The sequence below is a fragment of the Sturnira hondurensis genome, unplaced genomic scaffold (assembly GCF_014824575.4).
Source record: "Sturnira hondurensis isolate 20B ecotype Veracruz unplaced genomic scaffold, ASM1482457v3 Scaffold0001872, whole genome shotgun sequence".
NCBI lineage: Eukaryota > Metazoa > Chordata > Mammalia > Chiroptera > Phyllostomidae > Sturnira > Sturnira hondurensis.
This window is the reverse complement of record NW_028074503.1, coordinates 3,377,299-3,400,587: the sequence shown is the minus strand read 5'-3', so window position 1 is coordinate 3,400,587 and position 23,289 is coordinate 3,377,299. Positions and strand designations below refer to the sequence as shown.

Here is a 23,289-nt window from a genome sequence, read left to right as displayed (position 1 = left end):
TTGGCATGGGTGTTCATTTCCTCAGCTAATGTGAATGCACCTGTTCGGGGAGAGACACTGCTGGTGCTGAGGGTGCAGTTGTGATCAAGGGAGACAGGTCCTGCCATTGTGTACTTACAGGCTAGTTGGGGTGGCAGATCGGAACCAAGCAATTAACAGCAGCACTAGAGTAATGATGGACCGGGATGGAGCAGTAGAGGCACCAACCTAGCAGGCCAAGGGCAGGACTAGCAGGAAGGGCTGATGGGAACTGCTAAAAAGGGTGCCCTCCAGAGCAGTTAGGTAGCTGAGGGGGTGGGGCGGGGGGGATCTCAGGCACATCCCTAGGGGGGACAGGTAGGATTCCTGCTGGGGCAGAAGTAACTAACGCTTTCCTTGTTCCAGCTTTCAGGAATGGCTCATCTTCTAACCTCCACCCTCTTTTCCTCTCCCACCCTTTTAGGGGAGGCGCCCTGCTGCAGCCCGCTTGGTGAGGTGTTTGAGGGCTGTTTGAGACAGCTTTTCACACAGTGGGGCTCCTTCTGTGTACAAAACCCCGGCTGCGTCATTTTCTTCTCCTTGGTCTTCATTGCTGCCTGTTCTTTAGGCCTGATGTTTGTCCGAGTCACGACCAATCCAGTTGACCTCTGGTCAGCTCCCAGCAGCCAGGCATACCTGGAAAAAGAGTACTTTGACACCCACTTTGGGCCTTTTTTCCGCACAGAGCAGCTTATTATCCGTGCCCCCCATAGCCACACACACACCTACCAGCCATACCCCTCCGGATCCGATGTGCCCTTTGGACCTCCGCTTAACATAGAGATTTTGCACCAGGTAATCTCTTTGCAGAACTCAGTTTCAAGGCACACAGTGGTTTGTTGCCTTTTTCATGTTGACCAGTTCTGCTGGATATGAGTTTGGGGCTGAATGTAGTGGTACATTTTGAATATCTTGATGGTAAAAAGAGTGAATTTTCAAGAAAGTTAATGGCAGACCTTGAACTTAATGAACAATTTGCTATAGACCACTTTTGTGTTTGCTGCATATGACAGGTCTTGCTTCTTTCTAGAAGTTGAGATGAACATTTTTTACTTTCAAAGCAGAATGTATTTATAGTTCACCTTAGGAACTTACGGAGTTTTTTTCCCTTGGTGATTATAAAGGAATACGCTAGAACCCAAAGGACTGAAGCCTCTTGTGCTGTCCTGGGGACCTAGGGACGAGCTACAGGTCATCGCCGATCTGCCTGAAGGAGGGAGGGTATCATTTCCTACATTTCCTGAGAGTCGTGTTTGGGACAAGAGCCGCCCTGTTCTCCCCTGGCACGCTTGCCCCAGAGAAATGTTTCTGTGCATAAACTGCATCCCGCTTCTTTTTTTTAACAAACAGTTGCACACCTACATGTTTTTTTCTTTAAACGTCGGTCTTGCCTGCAGAAAGTCTGATGTCTTGAAAAACATCAGTGTGGTCTCAAGACTTCAGTAGAATCTTTTGCCCACCAATGACTGCCTGGAGCGTTTTCCCAACTTGTTTCAGAAGATGCACAGCAGTTACTCATCTCCAGGAGTGTGTTCTCGATTAGAAAATACAAGAACATGCATAAATAATTCTAGAATGGAGTGAGGCAGCAAGTGGCATGTTTTTGGTGAGGGAGAGTGTCAGGAAGTCAAGTCATATTGTACCAGTGTTTCCTCTGGCCCTGCTGATCACTGCTGGGGTTGGGGGGCTGAGGAATGGGGGGCGATGTTCATGTGTCCTGCACTGAGATGTGGCCTGGCACTGGTGTTACCTCCCCGTCTCTCTGGACACGTCGAATAGGGTCTCCATCCCAGTTTGCTGTCCTCTAAGACTGGGCTTTGGGGTCTTCAGATACTTTACCCCATAGTATGCCTTCATCCTTTCCCCCTCAGAGGAAGAGCTTTCGCCAAATACTTTGTATCTTGTGACCCTTTGGGGCAATAATGGTCAGTAGAAATGATGTGTTTCTGAATTTGTATCTTCTTTCAGGTTCTTGACTTACAAACAGACATAGAAAACATTACTGCATCTTACAACAACGAGACTGTGACCCTTCAAGACATCTGCTTGGCCCCGCTCTCACCTTATAACAAAAACTGCACCATCATGAGCGTGCTGAATTACTTCCAGAACAGCCACTCCATGCTGGACCACAAAGTAGGGGACCCCTTCTACGTGTACGCAGATTACCACACGCACTTTCTCTACTGTGTACGGTACGTGGCCGGGCAGGCACTCGTTCATCCCACCAGTATCTGTGCGCTTCCTGTTGCTACACACCTTGTAGGTACTGCAGGTCCAGCAGCGAGCATGTAGAGGAAATGTTCTAACGGAGGGAGACAGACAGTGAACAGACAGGTACAAGCTCTGATGCCAGGTAGAGACGGGCACTCAGGAGATGGTAAAGCCAAGCAAGAAGATAGAGGGTGGGGGTGGGGCAGGGGCCGGGTCCTGCTTTACAGAGAGGGAGACCTGCTTGAAGGGAAAGGCAAGCAGGGGGCCTGTGAATGTCGGAGGAAAAAGTGTTCCAAGTAGACGGAGCAGTCAGTACAAAGGCCCTGGGGCGGAGCTTTTGTGATGTTTAGTCAGGGAACAGCAGGTACCTCCTGGCCTTTACCTCATGCCTGGATTGATAGCATGTAGTTTCATCTACCACAGCAACCCGTAAGCTTCTTGAGCTAGATTTTTACCAAAAAAAAAATAGTAGTAGTTCTTTTTCTTATCTTTCAAATGCAAATTTATATTTTGACACTGAATTGGTTTTGAAATGGGCAGCGCCCCCTTGGGGGGGGGGGGGGGCAGGATTGGTGTGCAGGTTAGATTGGGGGCGGGAGCTGCTTCCTGCAGGAGGCATGTGTCGCTGGGCAGACTGTGTTTATAATTCAGTTAGTCATGGAGAAGCTGTGCTTGGTGACCTGTGAGGTGACCTGAGGCTTGTCCAAGGGTCACGACGAGTGGGCCTGCCATCACTGAACTTCCTGCCCTTTGGACTCACCTGGCCCAGAGACAGTGATGCAGCTGGTCACACAGTCACCACGGCTGTTTCTTCATCATGGGTATCATTCTTTGTCACCTTTGAGTCACCGCTCCACTGACAGCATCTCAAGAGTTGAGCACACAGACTTCTGGGCGGGTTTGATGTCCTTAAGTTCTGTCTGTTTTTATTAATAGAATATGACCCTTTAGGTGGCTGGACTGTTTTTACTCTATTTCAAGTAGGTGACCTCTGAAAACACCCTATAAAACAAAAGTGTATGTCTGAATGCCCTAGACCAGCATTTCCCACTGGATGGATGGAACAAGGGAACAGTGAACAGTTTGAAGAAAAATTAATATATAATTTTTTTAATCCTCACCTGAGGACGTTTTTTCATTGCTTTTAGAGAAAGGGAGGAATGAGAGAGAGAGAGAGACACCAAAGTAAGAGAAAATAATCACTTGGTTGCCTTATTGCATGAGCCCTGACCGGGGATCTAACCTGCAACCTGGACATGTGCCCTGACAGGGAATTGAACCTGCAACCTTTTGGTCTATGGGACCATGCTCCAACCAACTGACCCACACCAGCCAGGGCTATAATTTTTATATTTAAAGAAAAGCAGCTACTTACTTCCTCTTGTATAAAATAAAAGCCAACAAGATTTTTTGGTGGGGGAGATGCACGCGACTTGCGTTTCATCTAAGTGGGGCCTGGTTCAAGTAGGTGTGTGAATGCGGCTGTCAGCCGCTCCTGTCCTGTGTGGCAGGGATGTGTGCTTGGTGTGTGCGCACCTTGCCTGTGTCTCCAGCTGCCAGCGCCCTCCTCACCTCCAGAGTTTCCTGGGCTTTTTCCCCTGGAGGTCCTGCCGGAACGGCGACCCCAACCACCCAGACCCACTCCTCTGGCCCGTAGTGTGGAACAGCATAAACATCTGCCAGTTACTCAGACTTGAGGCTGTGACCCTGAATTCTTCCTCATCTGACTTGTGTGGTTTTTAACCTCTGGGTGAGCTCTCAGATCTGTGAGGTGGAGGCAGAGTCAGGCTGTGGGAGCAGGGACTCAGGTTCTGGCTGCATCCTGTGGTCTGTTTGCCCCCAAGCAGGTGACCTGACCTCGGGGGCCTGCCCACATTGTCCCTTGGCTCTCAAGGGGGGGGGTTCAGGTTGTTTTTGAAGACTTCCCCAAGTGCCCAGCAGAGTTCTGGCTTAGGATCTGCCTGAAGTGCTGGTTCCCCTCACTAATTACCCGGCTTCACTGTTCTGGTTGTCTCTGGCCTGGGCCATTGTACAGACCTCCTGGCTGGGCTCCCTACGTACCCTCTCTTTCCCACTTGCAGACCATCTTCCACTTTGCCACTGGAGTTAATGTTTGTGAAACAGCCCATGGCCCCTTTTCCCGTCTCTAACTATTCCCCAGTGTCTGCAGGATGAAAAATCCAAACTGTTTAGCACTTAGTCCTTTCTTCATGTCTGTCACTTCCGAGGTCCATCCCCTCTCTCGGAAGCCCCTCCAAGGTGCCCCTTGTTCTACACACTTGATGCCCCTCAAACTGCTGCTGTCTTGCTCTCCCGTCCCCCATGCCTGTTCTTGCTCTTTCCTCCCTGCCCCCCCCAGGCACCCTTGCACAGAACACCCCCACTCCCCCCACCTTCCCCCACCTCCCGTGAACTCTTCCTCAGCCTTGGAGACCTGGTTCTGTGCATGTCTCTTCCTTTTGGTGGCGGTTGCCCCCCGTATTGGCGGCTCCTCCTCTGTGTAACAAGCAGCGAGTGATGTGAGTCACATCCTGCTGTATTTGCTTGCCTCTTAGTGATTCTGGGCTTCCAAAAGCAAGTGCTGAACTGTATTGTGTTATTCACCAAAGGAACCTCACACTGTGCTTAGAATATGTAAATACTTTGTTGGATACATCAATGAAAAATAGGGTAGCCTTATTAACTGTTAGTTGTATAGACGTTTAGGTCTCCGATGTCTTGAGACTTGTTCTAACTGGGAGCTGTTTTCTAAATTTACTGGCAGGGCCCCCGCCTCTCTGAATGATACCAGTGTGCTTCACGACCCTTGTCTGGGTACCTTTGGTGGCCCGGTGTTCCCCTGGCTTGTGTTAGGCGGCTATGATGGTAAGTGAGAGCAGCTTTTGCTTTTCCTACTAGGTTAAGAAATCTTGATTCTGTTACTAACAGTCAAGTGGTAATCATAGAGGTTTCATAAATTGAGCACGGTTATTTATTTCCTGGCTTTTAAATCCCAAATATAATGGTGTTTTTTCTGGCTTTAAAAAAAGGACGATGTTAGCCATTTTTAAAAAGATTTTATTTATTTATTTTTAGAGAGAAGGGAAAGGAGAGAGAGGGAGGGGGAGGAAAACATTGATGTGTGAGAGATACATTGATTGGTTGCCTCTCACACACCCCCAACTGGGGACCTGGCCCACAACCCAGGTGTGTGTCCTGACTGGAAATTGAACCAGCGACCTTTTGGTTTGCAGGCCAGTGCTCAGCCCACTGAGCCACACCAGCCAAGGCTGTTAGCCTTCTTTTTAGGTCACACTTTAGGAAGCTGTCAAAAGCTAAGGACACATCCCCAGAACAGTGCAACTGAGTGCATCCACAGGAGATGTTGTGCAGCTTCAAGGAGTTCCTGAAACCTGGAGGGTCGTCTGTAGATCCCCTACAGAAGCTGCGGACCCTGGGTTAAGCCCATCTGTAATGGGGAAGAGATATGGTGTGAAACACGGGGAAAGACAGTTGGGGGATCTTCTTCCTTCTAAACTAACTGCTTAAGAACTCAGGCACTTGTGTGGTGGGAGGAGCAATTCGTTTGCTGTTTGCTGGGTCCTGCAGCACCTTGGAACAGGTTATACGAGGCCTAGCAGGGTCATGATTCATGTGACAGCTTTGACACCTGAAGCGTAATTGCAGGCAACTCAGCAGGTCTTGCTACATCCTAATGAAGAGGTGAAATAAATATTTTCCTTGAGAAGTTGTGATCTGTATTCATGTTTCACTCCGCCTCATGTCATTCAGTGCCCTTGCTAAGGGGGGGGGGGGGGGATGGTGGCACCAGCAGGCATTCACAGCCATTGCGATGAACTTTGATCTCAGCCTTACTCCTTCCACCAAAATAAATTCCACATGGATCACAGATGGAAACGTAAGAAGTGACACTATTAAAGGGCTAGAAGAAAATACAGGAGGAATTTTTAAAAATAATTTTTAGATGGAGAAGGCATTTCTGAGCAAGATAAAACTCAGAAGCCTCAAAAGGATATACTGATGAAATTGACAACATGAGAATTTTAAATTCCTACATGGAGAACAAATGTTGTAAAGTTTGGGGGGGGGGGGGAGAAAGCAACAAACTGGGAAAAAATAGTATATGTAACAGCATTTCATACTTTTTAAAAAAATCCTCACCCAGGGATATGTTTATTGATTTTATAGAGAGAGGAAAGGACAGAGAGAAACTTCCATTAGTTGCCTCTCATACACACCTGGTCCAGGAATCAAACCCACAACCTTTCTGGTGCATGAGACAGCACTCCAACCAACTGAGCCACCTGACCAGGGCAGCATTTCTTTATTCTATAAAGAGTTCTTGAGAACCACGTGGCTTTGGCTGGAGTGGGACTCCTGCAGCCATGTGAGGGAGAATCACCATGTGGCCAGAGAGAATCATGCAGCTTTAGCAGAGAATCACCCGATCTTGGCAGAGTGGAGACCCCCCCGCAGCCTTGGTGAATGAAGAGAGGACCATTTGGCTGCTGGGAGCCTGAATCACAGACAACTTATTTTCCTGAGATATGGTACCCCAGATAAAGACAAGAGAAGGAAGGGCTGTGTGTGGCAATGGGTGTCCTAAAGGGCTTTGATATTTTAACGAAGACATGAGGTCAGTACTTTAAGTCCGTATAGCTTTAAATAAACATTTCCTTTCCTTTTCACACACACAAAAGAGAGTTCTTGTGAAAAAAAGAACAGGTCAACAAAGCAAAAGAAAGCCACACAAAAGTTAACAACAACAACAAAAAAGAAATACAGATGGCTTCTAATTATATAAGAAAAATGCTCACCCTCACAACTAATTAGTGAAGTGCATCTCACTTCCGTCTTTCCAACTGACAGATCAGCAGGGTCTGAGCTCAGCAAAGCCAGTGTGGGTAAAAGCGTGGGGGCTGCCGTGGTGGAGGGAGAGTGGATTGTGCCTGGAGTTTTAACCCCAGTAAAAGGCAGGGACTTTTATCTGTTTTGTTCACTGATGTATCCGTGGTACTGAAATAATGCCTGGCACAAAAGTAGGTCTCAGAAACTGTTTTGTTGAATGAAAAATGGGATACATAGCTTTTTTAGTGGGCAATTTGGGAAAATCTCAAAATTAGAAATGCACAAACTTGTTGATTCAGTGTTTGTACTTGTAAGAATTGATTCAACAAATATGTATTTTACACATTAAAAATGTAAGGTTATTTCATGTGGTCATTTTGTTAATAATTTTAAAAACTAAAAATATCCCTCATTGGGAGATTGGTTAAATTATACTAGAAAATATAATACAGCAGAAAAAAGAATAAGGAAGCTCTTTATGTACTAAAATGGAACAGACTCCAAACAAATTTAAAAGCATAATGTACAGAACAGTATGTTACTGTTTGTGTAAAAGAAAAGCAAAGGGGAAGAATGTATGTGTGTTTGCTTGTGTGTCCGTGGATGTGTAGTCTACAGCCCCAGTGAGAAATCAGTCACCTAGCTGTCTTGTAATTTTCCCCTGTGTTATTCTAATTTTCTTCATGCTTATAATCCATTTGATGTCACATTTTTCCTTTCTAGATCAAAACTACAATAACGCCACAGCCCTCGTGATCACCTTCCCTGTTAATAATTACTACAATGACACTGAGAAGCTCTGGAGGGCCCAGGCCTGGGAAAGAGAGTGAGTTGCTCACCGGGTCTAAACCGCTCGTCCGTGTTTCTGAGAAGCTGGACACTAGCAGAGAGCAAACTTCATTCAGCCAAACTAACCAACATCAGACCTGAGTCATGTCTTTTCACTTGGTACTAGTGACTTCAAGAAAAAAATCTGTAAACAAATTTACCTATAAACATTGTTTGAACAGATTTCTCTACACAAGAGTGCAAAAGTATATATGTGGAGGAAATTTGTCTGGCATCATTTTCTAACAGCAAAAAACAGGAGCTAGCTGAATACACATTATTAGTAAGGGCTATATACAGTAGAAAATTATGCAGTCATTGAAGAATGGTGCGGCGTGTTCAGGCTTAGGTGTGCTATGCGTGCTGCCATGCCTACAAAAAAACACCCCGGAAATTGTTCAGTGTGATCGCAGGCTGGAGGGAGCGCACTGAGAAGGCTAGGGACTCGGACTTTCTCCTTTATAATGTAACTGAAGTACATTTTTTAAAGAAACAGCTTTATTGAGATATAACTTCTATACCATACATTTTACTTATTTATTTAAAGTATACAGTTTAGTAGCTTTTAGTATATTCACAGGTGTGTGGAGCCATCACCATAGCCAAGTTGGGAACATTTTCTTTGCCTCAGAAAGCAGCTCCGTGCTGTTCAGCTATCAGCACCAACCTCCCCCACCCCTGCTCTCGGCCTCCCACCTCCCGGCCCCGTGCAACCCCAAATCTACTTTCTGTCTCCATACCTTTTCTTATTCTGGACTTTTTTAGTATAGGAATGGAATCAGATATGTGGAATTTTGTTATGTCTGGCATCTTTAACCTTGCCTAATGTTTTCAAGGTTTATCCAAGTCATAGCATGTATAGGCCCTTCCTTTTTATGGCTGAATAATGTTCTGTCCTTTGGATGTACCACATTTTGTTTATCCATCCATCCGCTGAAGCACAATTAGGTTGTTTCTGCCTTTTGACTATTATGAATAATGCTGCTATAGACATTCCTATACAAGTTTTTGTATGAACTTAATGTTTCTATTTATCTTGGGTATTTACAAGGATTGGAATTCGTAGGTCACATGGTAACTGTTTGAGAAACTGCCAGACTGTTCCCCGAGTGACTGCACCATTTCACATTCCCACCGGCTGTGTACGGAGGTTTTAGCTTCCTTGTTTCAGTTCTAGTTTCCCTATGAGTGTGAAGTGGTGTTTCTTTTCTTTTCTTTTTTTATCTTTAGAGGGGAAGGGAAGGAGAGAAGGAGAGAAATATCAGTGTATGGTTGCCTCTCGTGAGTCCCCTGCTGGGAACTGGCCTGCAACCCAGGCATGTGCCCTGACTGGGAATCGAACCGAGATCATGTGGTTCACAGGCCCGCGCTCAATCCACTGATCTACACCAGCCAGGGCTGAAGTGGTATTTCACTGCAGCTTTTTTTTTCTTTTGCATTTCTCTGATGACTAATGAATTCCACCATCTTTCCATGCTCTGATTGTCCATTTGTGTAACTTCCTTGGAGAAATGTTTATTCAAATCTCTTACTCATTTTTAGCTGGGTTATTTGTATTTTTATTATTGAACCATAAGAATTCTTTTATATTCCACAGTTCCCTTATCAAATATATGATTTCCAAGTATTTTCTCCCTATCTTGGCTTTCATTTTGTTTTTGTTTTTGTTTTACGTTCTTGTTGGCATCATCTGAGACACAAAAGTTTTTAATTTTGATGAAGCCCAATTTATCTACTCTTTTGTCGCTTGTACTTTCTTTGTGTTGTAGCTAAGAAACCTAATCCCAGGGCATGGAGATTCACACCTGTGTTTTTTCAAGAGTTTTATTGTTTTATCTCTAATGTTTAGGTCTCTGATCCATTTGAGTTCATTTTGCATATGGTGTGAGGTAAAGGTCCAATACTCATTTTTTTTGTGGCCATCCAGTTGTCCCTGACCATTTATTGAAAAGATTATTCTTTTCCCCATTTGCCACCCTGTTGAAAATTAGGTGACCTCAGATACATGGTTTATTTCTGGACTCTTAGTTCTGTTTCTTTAATCTGAATATTTATCCTTGTTTCGTAGTAAGTTTGAAATCAGGACATGTGATTCCTCCTACTTTGTTCTTGAAAATGAAGTTTTTAGCTCTTCTAGACCCTTGCATTTTCATATGAATTTTGGAATCAACTCTCCTTTCTACAAAGAAGCCAGTTGGGATTCTGATAGGGGTTGCATTAAATTTGTAGATCAACTTTTAAAATTTTATTTCATAAGCATATATCTTTATTATGATGTACAGTTCTTCATTTAGAAATCCTTTTTAGTTGATAAGAATGAGACCGTGAACCAATTTTCAAACTTTCTAAACTGATTTAAATGGTAGAACACTCAGCATATGCCGAACTCTCTCACCTTCCAGGCTGCAGTGTGGAAGGTCTGAGTGCGTATTGAGGTTAAGTAAGGATGGCTTTGTGTCGTAGAAGTTGGGAAGAAGTTCCTCACTTAGATGTCACTGAGTTTTAACTAAAGATACAAAATTCTTCTTACTCGTCAGGTTTATTAATTTTGTGAAAAACTACAAGAATCCAAATCTCACCATTTCTTTCACTGCTGGACGAAGTATCGAAGATGAACTGAACCGTGAAAGTCACGGTGACGTCTTCACTGTGATCATCAGCTACGCGGTCATGTTCCTGTATATTTCCATAGCCTTGGGCCACATCAGAAGCTGCAGTCGGCTTCTGGTGAGTGGGAGTGGGGGGTGTGCACGCAGTGTGAGCAGGGTGGATGTCTGTGTTGTTAGAAATGTCGTCACACAGCGTATATTGTATTTTCGCCTCCACTTGATTTATGGTATTCAGAGCTGCCTTCAGCTCCCCTGTGATTTAGTTGTGTGTGACATTTCCTATTCCCTGCGTCTGTTTTCTTTAGTTCCAACTTTTTTAGTTTGTCTTCAACTTAAAATACATTTCCCATAGTTCAGTTTTTTCTGATTGATCTACCTCATCACCTAAGAATGGAAGCTTATAAAATACATTGCTTAGGAAGACCTAGACAATGTTTTCATGTCTCTACTCGAAGTGGGGATAGCACTTTGAGGTGTAGATTGGCATACACGTGTAAAGAGGCAGAAATGAGGACCTACTGGTGACAGGACAAGAGGCACCTACCCAGCAGTCGTCTGTGTCGCCTCTCGCAGGTGGACTCTAAGATCTCCCTGGGCATCGCAGGCATCCTCATTGTGTTGAGCTCGGTGGCGTGCTCATTGGGCATCTTCAGCTACTTCGGGATCCCCATCACTCTCATTGTGATTGAAGTCATCCCATTCCTGGTGCTGGCCGTCGGGGTGGACAACATCTTCATCCTGGTCCAGACCTACCAGGTACGTTTTCCTCGTCTCACAGAACATGGCAGCTGATAGGTACCCAGCTCCATTAGTGGCTGTTTGGCTCCATGCAGAGTGTTTGTGTGTGCGGGAGGTGAGGGCACATTGTTCCCTCCCCTCTGTGGTGTTTACTGGTGCCCGTCACTTGTTCTGGACATTTTGGAGTCAAGAAGTCCACACCTCCTTCTGGTTGGTGGAATAGATAGAAAGTAAGAGTTTGGTTTTAATATGTTTGCAATGTATGTGTGACACAGACACCAGCCTGCAGTGTCCGAAGTGTTATGGATGAGATACGAGACAAATTCACACAGACTGCCAAGTCCTGTGGAGAAAAAGGGACGGCACAGCTACTCTCTCAAGAAGAGAGCGCCCCAACCCTTGCCCAGACAGGCTTTTATTGGGTTTAGTTAGCACAGGAATACAAGTAAAGCTCATTAATCATTGTCAGGCAGTAAGGATCAAACAATAGATAGCATACAAAGAACTCTGAGGGCCTATTCTGAGTCAGGGTCTGTTAGCTAAAGGGCTATAAAACTTTGGGAAACAAACTTATTTCCTGCTAGGACCCTTATCATTTAATTGAGAGCATCCTTAGCGAGGCAGGTTTCACAGGACTTTATGTATTATTTCTCAGGCCTGATCACTCAGGGAACCCACCCTTTCCAGCACAGGGCTGCACCACCCTCTGTCATTGTTTCAGGCTTAAGTCAGGCAGGGAAGTAAGGCAGACAAGAGATTAGGAGACTTCTGGCAGACAGAATGAGGACTCAGACTCTGTCAAAGTTGAGGGCCGAGGGTCCATCACCCCCTTTAGCTATAGCACCCCCCAAGTCTTTTCCTGGGCCTCCCCGTGATTGTGCCTGTCTTAGGTCGTTCCCTGCTTGGGGATCTTACCCGGCATTGGGGGCCAGTTATGGATGAAGTAAAAGGAGAAGGAGCGGAAGCAGCGCTCCTGCCTAGGAGATAAGCTTTGTCTCCTTAGTGGTTTATGGTCCAAAGGTCGCTCACTCAGCCTTAGCCATGTGGGGGTTACAGCTTCGAAACCAGGCAGGGCGGTTCCCAACATATGTGCAAAAAGGGTCAACATGCTGTGTAAAATATTTTTGGAGCGACTGCTATTAAAATGATTCTCCACATTTGTGCAGAAGAAGAAAAGATTTGTCAAAGGTGCCCTAAAAAGCCAAAAGGTCAACACACGACCTGCCAATGTAGAAAATGGTCTGTCATTTGGTTCTCACATGATCTCTGTCCAGCAGCGCTTACCTGCATGGAGACTCAGTGGCATGCAAGTGGTATGTCATTTAATGGCCCAGCCACCTGCAGCCTGTATTCCATGTATTTTCCTCATAAAATGATCCAGTCTTTCCTAGAGCCTCGCACCTGTTACCTAGCTCAGGGGGTCAGAAATGCTCTAAATGAACTAGCAAGGGAGGTCACGGGTCCCTCACCAAAGTTTATATATAATAAGTAGATGCTGCTAATCATTTTTCTTTACTGTTAATACAGAGGAGCAGAGAGGTGATGTTGTTTTGAGATATTTTAATGTAGTGTGTTTAATTTTTTTTTAAGAGAGATGAACGTCTTCAAGGAGAAACCCTGGACCAGCAGCTGGGCAGGGTCCTTGGAGAAGTAGCTCCCAGTATGTTCCTGTCATCCTTTTCAGNCATTTAATGGCCCAGCCACCTGCAGCCTGTATTCCATGTATTTTCCTCATAAAATGATCCAGTCTTTCCTAGAGCCTCGCACCTGTTACCTAGCTCAGGGGGTCAGAAATGCTCTAAATGAACTAGCAAGGGAGGTCACGGGTCCCTCACCAAAGTTTATATATAATAAGTAGATGCTGCTAATCATTTTTCTTTACTGTTAACACAGGAGCAGAGAGGTGATGTTGTTTTGAGATATTTTAATGTAGTGTGTTTAATTTTTTTTAAGAGAGATGAACGTCTTCAAGGAGAAACCCTGGACCAGCAGCTGGGCAGGGTCCTTGGAGAAGTAGCTCCCAGTATGTTCCTGTCGTCCTTTTCAGAGACGGTAGCGTTTTTCTTAGGTAACTGCTCTTTGAATTCTATCGATCTTATAGTTGGCTGAGCCTGGGGTCTGAAGATGCTCCTTTGTGGTTTTCCTTTTTTAAGCTTCATTCTGTAATTGGAAAGGAAGGGAGTTTGGGACCATAAAAAAAATTGGTGACAATACCATGGGTGTCATTCAGCAGTGTCCTCTTTCTCACATTGTTTCAGGACAGTGTTGACATTTAGGGTCCAGATACCTAGGACTCCCCTGCCATTACCCATCTCCAGCACAGATGGCGAATGTTGGTATTTGAAAACAGCATTCTTGCATGGCCACAGAGTCCTTTCAAAACAACACTGAGCAACAGCTGCAAACTCCACAGGCCTTCGCTTGCAAGGTGCTTGACGTTGTTCTCTTCAGTGGTCCTCCTCTTCTGTACTCACAGTTCACCGGGGCGCAGCAGCCTTGCTGGTGAGCAGAGGTGCCTGGATCTGAGCCCAGAACAAGGAGCCGGTCCTGAGTTGGAACAGAAAGCAGCACCTCTGTGTATTTGTCATGTGGAGAAATCCACCAGTGTTACCACCAGGGCTGTGTCTGCCCTGTGTCTGCCCTCTGCCCTCTGAAGGGGAATCACCCAGTGACCTCAGAGAAGACACGCTCCCCACGGGTCACAAACAGAAATGCCTGCATGGCCACCAGTCACCACAGGGCTGCTGTAGGGGCATTGTAAGTGTTGGCCTTTCAGCACAGACCCACCAGTAGCGTATTATTTTTCATTTCCATGAAGCAGTGTGCTTTGAAACCTGTGGCCCTTATATTTGCTTTTAATGGGTACAGGCACAGAAAAGGTTATTTCTTCTTTTCACCTCTATTGTGAGAAAACCGGTGCACGTGTGATGATAATAGCAGCTGACACTGTGCCGTGAGCTGGGAGTGACTTTGGGAGGACAGTGAGGGTGGTGGGGACTGTGGCCGCAGAGCGCATGGGTCCTGGCTAAGAGGAGCAGTGGCATGTCACTGGCCTGGCTCTGCTGGGTCCCAACTTTTTTTTTTCTCAAGCAACACTGAATCAAAATCTCATTATTAAATATTGGCTCCTTATTTTATTAAAAATATTTTTTAATTTTAAAAGGGTGTATAGAGTGGGGGCTTAACAGGCTACCTGTGGCCCATGAGCTTCCGGTTCTCAGTGCGTGAGTCTTAGCCTGGTTTCTGACTTGGAGCACGCTTTTTTGATTGTGAATCAACTGGAGGCTGGTATTGTTGATACACTAGCAGACGGAAAATACCGTCTTTCTCTTGGAGTGGAGCAGAGAAGGTACGATAAGAAATGGGCAATATTAATGGTTCTCAAATTTTAATGTACCTAGATTTGCCCAGAGAGCCTATTAAATACTCAAGAATTGGGGCTGAATTCCCACTGTCTTGACTGAGTAGGAGAAGGCCGGGGCCCAGCAGCCACACGTTTAGCTCCCCAAGTGGTTCTGGTGCTGGCACCATGCTGAAAAGCACTGGGCTACAGATTCTCCTCCAGTTCTGGTGTGACCTCCGCAGATTTTGCAGCATCCTTTGTGGGGGCGGGGGAGTGGGATCTGCTCCTAGGTCTGGCCTGTTCTGGCTCCTTGTGTTCCTATGGACGGACGCGTAAGACTCGAGAGAGCCCTCTGCTGGAAGTGGAAGTGATGGCCGCTTTCCTCTCTTGCAGGAGCCTTGTCCAAGATGCCCGCCGTTCACTCTTTCTCTCTGTTTGCCGGCTTGGCGGTCTTCATTGACTTCCTTCTTCAGATTACCTGTTTTGTGAGTCTCTTGAGTTTAGACATTAAGCGTCAAGAGGTAAGTTGTTATCAGAATTACAGCCTATTTCATTTGAGTCTAGAGTCTGGCTGAAGCAGCTAGAGGGTGTGACCTTTGTTCCTCTTTGTCCCTTAGAAAAACCGGCTGGACATCCTCTGCTGTGTTGGAGGCGCTGAAGATGGAACTGGCATCCAGGCCTCAGAGAGCTGCTTGTTTCGCTTCTTCAGAAACACCTATTCTCCACTTCTGCTTAAGGATTGGATGCGGCCAATCGTGGTATGAACTCACTTGAAGTTTTTCTTGCTTTTCTCCCTGGCACGGGTTTTGGCACACGCCTTCTGTGAGCCACATAGCTGGGGGAGGAGATTCTGACAGCCGTTAGCTATACACACAACAACACAGAAGCAGATACGTACCAATACATAAAATATGTTTAGCTACTTTTTAGTAGACAGTATAAGCCATAATACGTTTTAAGTTTTTTTATTTTGAAATAGTTGCAGATTCATAGAAAATTGAGAAGGCAGTACAGAGAGGGCCCAGGTACCTTTCCCCTGGTGTCTTGTGTGGCCTCACGTACCTGCAGTTCCATGTCAGAACCAGGAATCTGACATTGGCACCATGAGTGGGCCTAGCTGTGTGTCGTTTTATGCCATGTGAGGACCCACCACCACGGCAGTCTCCCTCATGCTGCCCCTTTGCGGTGTGCCCCCCCATCCCCACAGCGCCCGTCACCCCTAATCCTAGCAACCCAGCAAGAAGTTTTTATAGTTTATATGCTGGCTGTTAGCTGACAGCGATCGTCTATTACTTCTCTAGTAAAAGCGACATAAATACATAACATTTGTTGAGTAGTTACTGGTGATATCAGGAATTGTGCTAATATTGGGTACTGTCTCAGAAATAAATGTTGGACTAACATTTAGATGATACCTGGGTTTTTCTCATTTAATCCACAAGACTATCTGGTGTTATAAGTCTTATCTTTCCTGATTCACTGATGAGGAAGTAGAAGCTGAGAGAGGTTGAGCAATGGCCCCAGGGTCACTCAGCGTGTAAGCGGAGGGGCGGGCATTTGAACCCAGGGCTCAGACTCCAGGCACTCTGACCTCAGCCACTACCTCACATTCCTTGTTTATTTAGTGTGTCATTTGAACTGGCTCTCAGTTTAGAAAAGTCTCATTTTTCATGTGCTTAAGATTTTGTTTGTGCTCTTCAGCTCATGGTAGCTCTGAGCAATTGTTCTCATATCTCACTTCCCATTCCAGATAGCAGTATTTGTGGGGGTTCTCTCGTTCAGTGTCGCTGTCCTGAACAAAGTGGAAATTGGATTGGATCAGTCTCTTTCGATGGCAGAAGTAAGATGCTTTTTAAATTTTAACTTCTTTAGTCACTGGTGAATACATTTTTCAAAACATGCATACAGATATTTCAAGTTAGTGCATGCTCGTAAATGCGAGTGCTGGTGGGCCCTCCCACGCGTGAGCTCGGCCGCAGAGCGCTGCCAGTGTGGCCTCGGCATTCTGAGCCCTCAGACCGCTCTCTGGGGCACAGCCCCAGAACGTGAGTGGTCAGCTTTCACCTGGCAAGGCGCCCTCCTCATGGTGGAACCGGGCTGGGGAGCACCCTAGGCCCCAGGAGGGTGGGGGATGGGGAACCGGCTGTGTCGGGAATCCTAAATCTGGGCCAGCCGCGTGTGAGCCAGGAGCCTCCTGGTCCTCCCAACTCTTAGCTGTCTGCACCTCACTTAGACTCCACGGAACATTCACTTTGTCCTGCTGGATCTTCTTTCAGGACTCCTACATGATGGATTATTTCAAGTCCCTCAGTCAGTACCTGCACGCGGGCCCACCTGTCTACTTTGTGCTGGAGGAAGGGCACGACTACACTTCTCTGAAGGGGCAGAACATGGTGTGCGGGGGCATGGGCTGCAACAACGACTCGCTGGTGCAGCAGATCTACGCAGCGGCCGAGCTGGACAACTAGTCAGTACCCGCTCTTCCTGTGCTGAGGCAGACGTGGCCAGAGGGGCTCTCGGCCAGAGGCAACTCGGCCTGAGATCTTTCACTGGAGACAGATTTTCTCGGAAAATTTGTTTTCCAGAATGTGTGCTGAATCTAGCTTTCTCTGAGCAAAACCTTTAAAGGACTAATTTACCATCTTATACTTTGGGAGTTTTTTCCATGAAGTGCTAATGTAATTTGCCTTTTGACTAAGCAGCAGTATAAAATCTAGAAAGCAAGTTAGATTTCAAGAAAAAGGACTGGAACTTAAGACTTCCTCCTGCCCTGGCCGGTGTGGCTCTGTTGGTCAGAACATCATCCCATAACTGAAAGGTTGTGGGTTCAGTTCCCAGTCAGGATACATACCTTGGTTGCAGGTTCAATCCCTGGTCAGGGCACATTTGGGAGGCAACCATTTGGTGTTTCTCTTTCACATTTATATCTCTCTCCCATCCTCTCTAAAATCAGTGACAAAATGTTCTCAAATAAGCATTGCAAAAACTTTTTTAAAAAGACTTCCTCTTGTGGGACAAGTCAGTAGTTATCATATCCTCTCCTTGTCTCTAGTACCCGAATAGGCTTTGCACCCTCATCCTGGATTGACGATTACTTCGACTGGATTAAGCCGCAGTCTTCTTGCTGTAGAGTCTACAATAGCACCGACCGGTTCTGCAATGCTTCAGGTACTTCTACCTCTTTTTCCAAATCTTTCCCTTTTTTCTGAAAAACTTTAGCATTATAATTTAAAGATCATGTGCAGTTCACCTCCGTGTACACCTGTTCGCATGCCAACACCGGCTCTGGCCCCTCCGCTGCTGTCCCTTTCCTCACCCACTCACCCCAAGGACTGCCGCCCTATTCCCAGCCCCGCCCCTTCCGGGCTGCGGGCTGAACAAGCCCTGAGTCGGGGGCTCTGGTCATCAGAGTTTTGTGGTTTTTCATCTTTTCCTGATGACACCAGTTGCCTCTCAATTGGTCTCTGGCAGTAGCTTCTCACAGGTGCTCATCACTATTGCCCATGGTGTCATAGGAGTGTTGAGGTCATCCTGGAGTTTTCTTGATAGAAACAGGAGACCCTGGGCTCTGGGTAACACCTGTTGAGGTCATCCTTCAAGCAGGAAACCTGTTTCGGGGAAGAAAATTTTTGTCGCCTAAGATGAAGGTAGTATATCAAAAATCTTAGGCTGTGGAGATCACACATATTTGAAGCTTTGGGATAAGGAAAAAGATTCAGGGAAGGAATTCATCTCATTTCTATAACAATATCTTTAAATGTTTTAAAGTAAAATATCGTCACCCATTCTTTTCTTCTTGGCCCCTCCCCCATTTCTGCTAGTGGCTGACCCTGCCTGCGTCCGATGTCGACCCCTGACTCCAGAGGGCAAACAGAGGCCTCAGGGTGGAGACTTCATGAGATTCCTGCCCATGTTCCTTTCTGATAACCCGAACCCCAAGTGCGGCAAAGGGTAGGTGCCACTGAGCCCTTCGGTACCGCCCACTCTGTCCGCACCGGGAAGCTAGGAGAGGGCCCGGGGACAGTGGTATGGGAAGGGTTCTCTTCTCCACCCACTCCTCACCCTTTCCTGATTCTTCTGTGGAAGCAAAGAAACCTCTAAAACACCTTCAAAGAAAACCGCACTGTTTCCAGTTGACAGCCTCCCGGCATGAGCATCTGTCTCTCAGGCTTCGCTCGGCTCGTGCAGGCCCTCCTGGTCGTGGCAGTGGGTGCGGGGTTCTGTGTGGGTCACCAGTGGGGCAGCAGGGCAGGAAGAACACGCGGTGTTTTAAAATGTGAAGTGATCTGTTCAGCTGTGCTCACGGATCAGTGAGACAGCACCTCCGCTCTGGGGACGGCGTTCTGCATTGAAGTGTAGATTGCTTTGGCTCCACTGTGCTTCTCACCAGCCTATTCGTATAGCCAGGCAGCCAGTTACCTATGGAAGCAGGACGTCTGGCCCAGAAATAGGACTCACTGGTGTGGGGGGATTCGGAAGCTTCTGTAGGAGAAAGATGAACATCCACGTATGTGGCATGTAAACCCGGACATCCCTGTTTTTTCATAAGAATACATCATTTGACCTGAGTCCCATCCTCTGTAGTCACATGTATCATGTCTGTGTTTTGAGAGCTATGCTAAGCACTGTGGGAAGACTGTCCTTCACAATAAAATAGAAATGAATGTTGCATCTTGGTCTGTTTGCAGACTGAGTGCTTTGGCCTACATAAAACAAGTCCAGGCGAATTGTGCTTTTATGGAGCAATAACCACCACTTCGGGGGAGCCCCCTACGTGCCAGTATCATGCCAGGCACCTCACAGCATTATTTCACTAACTCACCATGCAGCCCTGTGAGTAGGTGGTGGTACACCCATTTGTAGCAGGCAATACCGCAGCCCAACTCAGTAACTTTGCCGAGGGCCCCGTGGCCTATACGTGGCCGGGGCCAATCTGGAGGCTGAGCTCATGGCTGTCTCACTCAGGGCTCTTGTCCTTCCCCACTTCCTGTTACACAGCATTGCTGTGCAAACTCTGTACAAAAATACTTGAATTGTGAGCAGAGCCAGACATGGAAACAATAGCAAGTATACACCAACGAAACCAAGAGCAGTAAAGAAATGCCAGTGTGGAAGAGAATAAGCTAAAATCTTCCATCATTCCCTTTCAGAGGGTCTTCCCTGTCGCTGAAATTTAGAGCTCGGTGTGACCTCCAGCCCAGGATCAGATGACATCACTTAGCCCTCAGTGCTCAGATCCCGAGGGTTTTTACAAAGTACGGTCTTTCTGATGCCACCGTCTTCTCTCAGGGGACATGCTGCTTACGGGTCTGCAGTTAACATCCTTGACAACGACACAGGTGTCGGAGCCACATACTTCATGACGTACCACACCGTGCTTCAAACTTCTGCCGACTTCATTGATGCCATGAAAAAAGCCCGCCTCATTGCTGGTAACATCACCAAAACCATGAGCCAGGGAGGAAGTGATCACCGCGTGTTCCCGTACAGGTACAGATGAGGGCGTCCCAGGGAAGGGCCCACTGCCTGGGGGTCCCTTGGTGGGCTGCTGCTGCTCGGTTTTCATGCTGATGACTTTCCGTTCCAAGCACCAGCCAAGGGTGTGCAGGAAGATGGCGGCTGGGCAGGGAGGGCCAGAATCTGGTACACCGACTGAGGTCTGAGTGCTGGAGAAAGGAAGCTTGGTCTCTGGGCTGGAGCTCACACCTGAAGGAGACTCCCTGCAAAACAGCACCCAGGGGTGGCAGGGGGCTGCTGGGAGACGGGGCCTCGTGGAGGGGACTGCTGGACGTTCCTGGGTGGTAGCTGAGGGGACCCCTGACTGCTTAAGTGTTTGGGGCAGTGCCTTTTTGGAGATTTTTCTTTTTGCTTATTGAGTTTTTTATTTATGAAAATAAATATTACTTATGGAATACTGAATTTGGAAAATACAGAAAAGTAGAAGAATATTACGCATGGGCTTTTTACCTCACCACTATGATCTCGTTTAAAGGAGTCCTGACCTGTTCTGGTTGGGGGGCAGACTATTTTTCTGTGGGAGAAGTTCTCAGAGCAGGGTCCTCATTCCTGGAGAGAGCTGGTTAACTTTGCAGAAAAAGAGAAATTCTCCTCAGGCTCTTCACAGACCCCATTTGACCTGAGGTAATTCTTAGGATGGATCAGGACTCTTTTTTTTTTTTTTCCAAAATATCATGAAATATTTCTGTAACTGCCTATATGTAGAATAGGTTGGGATTACGAACAAAAACTTTATGTGAAATACACCTCTGGGTGTCGGTGGCCAGTCACGGGTCCAGCCGAATACTGTAGATGAGTTGCTGAAAACCAGGGAGGCCTTCTGCGAGGCATGTCTGCCGACGCACCTCCAGGGCTGGGCGGCGGCGGCAGGATGGAGAGGAGCCCCCAGAAGTGAGAACAGGCCCTGACGGAGTCTCCCCCTCCGCCCCAGTGTGTTCTACGTCTTCTACGAGCAGTACCTGACCATTATTGACGACACGGTCTTCAGCCTGTGCTTGTCCCTGGGAGCCATCTTCTTGGTGACCATGGTTCTCCTGGGCTGTGAACTGTGGTCTGCAGTGATCATGTGTGTCACCATCGCCATGATCCTGGTCAACATGTTTGGTGTCATGTGGCTGTGGGGCATCAGCCTGAACGCGGTTTCCCTGGTCAACTTGGTCATGGTGAGTCCTGGCCCACGCGGTTTGCCCCTAACGCCCATGTCACGTTACTGTGAATTGTTTCTGGGGATGACAGACGAAGCTCATCGGGCACGTGGAGAGGTGGGGCTGAGGGCTGCACGGAGCTGGGGCTGGATGTTACACCAACAGTGAAATTGTGATTTCGTGCTCTAACTTGCATATTCTGCCTTTATTATTCTAAAGGGTTTGCAAAAAACTTTAGCCTAATAACAGCAAGATGGCCACATTTCATTTAGAAAAATTGCTCCCTCCCTGATGGAATTCTCTGACCATTATCTTTTGCTTCCCATGCAATTGTCAGATGTGTTTTAATGGTTAGTGTTAAAGATGTGAGCGTTCAAGAAGGTATTAACGGAAAACAGAAACAGTATGCCCGTATGTCAGACACGACCAGTTTCAGGGGATGACACAGGCTCAACTGCAGTAACAATGACAGTGTGTTGGCTTACCCTTAAGAGGTTTCTGCAGTGTCCCCTGCTAAAGGCAAAGGTGCTGTGTAAACTGGAACACTGCACTGCGCCCAGAGGGCTCCACAAGTTCCTGCCGCACTGACCTTGGGGGGATGGCGGCTTTATAGTGCCTGGCAAAGAGGACCTGGGGCCCCTCTCCCTGGCAAAGGGGTGGTGGCTGCGTATAGTTTCAGCTGGAACCGGCCGGTTGTAAAGGAAGCACTCTCTTTCAGAGTTGTGGCATCTCCGTGGAGTTCTGCAGCCACATAACGAGAGCGTTCACCATGAGTGCAAGGGGAAGCCGCGTGGAACGGGCAGGAGAGGCGCTCTCCCACATGGGCAGTTCTGTAAGTAACTCTGGCAGAAATTTCAGTGTAAAGTGACCAGCTCAGCAAGCGAATGTTTCTCAGAAGGAACTTTAAAATTCAGTACTTAAAAGGCACTGTCCCAAATAATCAGACTTTGTATCCATTGACAAGTTTTCAGGCAATTCATGAAATACCTATATCCTGAAATCACCAGAACTGTTCTGTTGGTAAATCCTTTTGTAGGCGGCAGTATGGCCGAAGCAGGTGGGACAGAGAAGTGGGATTTGGGAGAGCCAGTAGTCTTTCCATTTAAAACATGGGCCAGTCCTGACCGGTGTGGCTCAGTGGATTGAGCACCAGCCTGTGAACCAAAGGGTCACCAGTTCGATTCCCAGTTAGGGCACATGCCTGGGCTGCATGTAGGCCAGGTCCCTAGTTGGACGCGGGTGAGAGGCAGCCAGTCAATGTGATCTCTCACATAATGATGTTTCTCTCCCTCTCTTCCCCTCTCTCTAATAATAAATAAAATCTTTAAAAATATAAAACACAGGCCAGATATGTGTATTGAAAAAGCAAGAGCACACTGAGCAATTTGTAGTTGATGTCTGGACAATCTCTTTAGTTCAGCTGCATCCTAGTCCAGCCAATCAACTAACACACACTAAATACTGTTACAGAGGAACAACTAAAACCACTTCCTAGCAATTCTGTACACTTCAAGTAGTTTTCATCTGAGAATACAGAGAAGTATCTGTGTAGAGACAGAACAGTGTCTATGCAGAATATACAGCTTTATCCTTTTATCCTTATAATACCTTTTGTTTCAGACTCATAAGCAGCAAATACAATTTTAAGTAGAACATAATGCGACATAGCAGTAACTCTGAAAGCTAGGGTTCAGTCCCCAGTGACTTTTGACCTTCACTGTTAAGAAATACCTCTATTAGGAAATGGTCAGTTATAATTGATGAAAGCAATTTCTAACACCATCTTTCTTTTAGGTATTCAGTGGAATCACACTTACTAAATTTGGAGGGATTGTGGTGTTGGCCTTTGCCAAGTCTCAAATTTTCCAGGTATTCTACTTCAGGATGTATTTAGCTATGGTCTTACTGGGAGCCACTCATGGACTGATATTCCTTCCTGTCTTACTCAGTTATATAGGTAAGTGTTCAAATATTTGAATAAGTGGGATGGAGGAAGTATGTTACTGAAGAAGTGATGTCTTGGGGCAGT

General features: G+C 46.6%; 1 protein-coding gene across 1 annotated transcript in view; it reads left to right on the top strand.

The window, feature by feature from the left end:
- NPC1 (NPC intracellular cholesterol transporter 1) overlaps positions 1–23,289 on the top strand; it is a 53,161-nt gene that overhangs the window by 28,108 nt on the left and 1,764 nt on the right. The window contains exons 8-24 of the mRNA XM_037031943.1: positions 443–813; positions 1,987–2,213; positions 4,997–5,097; positions 7,804–7,906; positions 10,446–10,635; positions 11,091–11,273; positions 13,209–13,323; positions 14,992–15,119; positions 15,216–15,356; positions 16,349–16,438; positions 16,875–17,065; positions 17,651–17,766; positions 18,420–18,549; positions 19,888–20,088; positions 21,047–21,278; positions 21,979–22,092; positions 23,055–23,217. Of these exons, the coding sequence (XP_036887838.1) occupies positions 443–813; positions 1,987–2,213; positions 4,997–5,097; positions 7,804–7,906; positions 10,446–10,635; positions 11,091–11,273; positions 13,209–13,323; positions 14,992–15,119; positions 15,216–15,356; positions 16,349–16,438; positions 16,875–17,065; positions 17,651–17,766; positions 18,420–18,549; positions 19,888–20,088; positions 21,047–21,278; positions 21,979–22,092; positions 23,055–23,217 (2,796 nt within the window). The remainder of the gene's footprint in view (positions 1–442; positions 814–1,986; positions 2,214–4,996; positions 5,098–7,803; positions 7,907–10,445; positions 10,636–11,090; positions 11,274–13,208; positions 13,324–14,991; positions 15,120–15,215; positions 15,357–16,348; positions 16,439–16,874; positions 17,066–17,650; positions 17,767–18,419; positions 18,550–19,887; positions 20,089–21,046; positions 21,279–21,978; positions 22,093–23,054; positions 23,218–23,289) is intronic.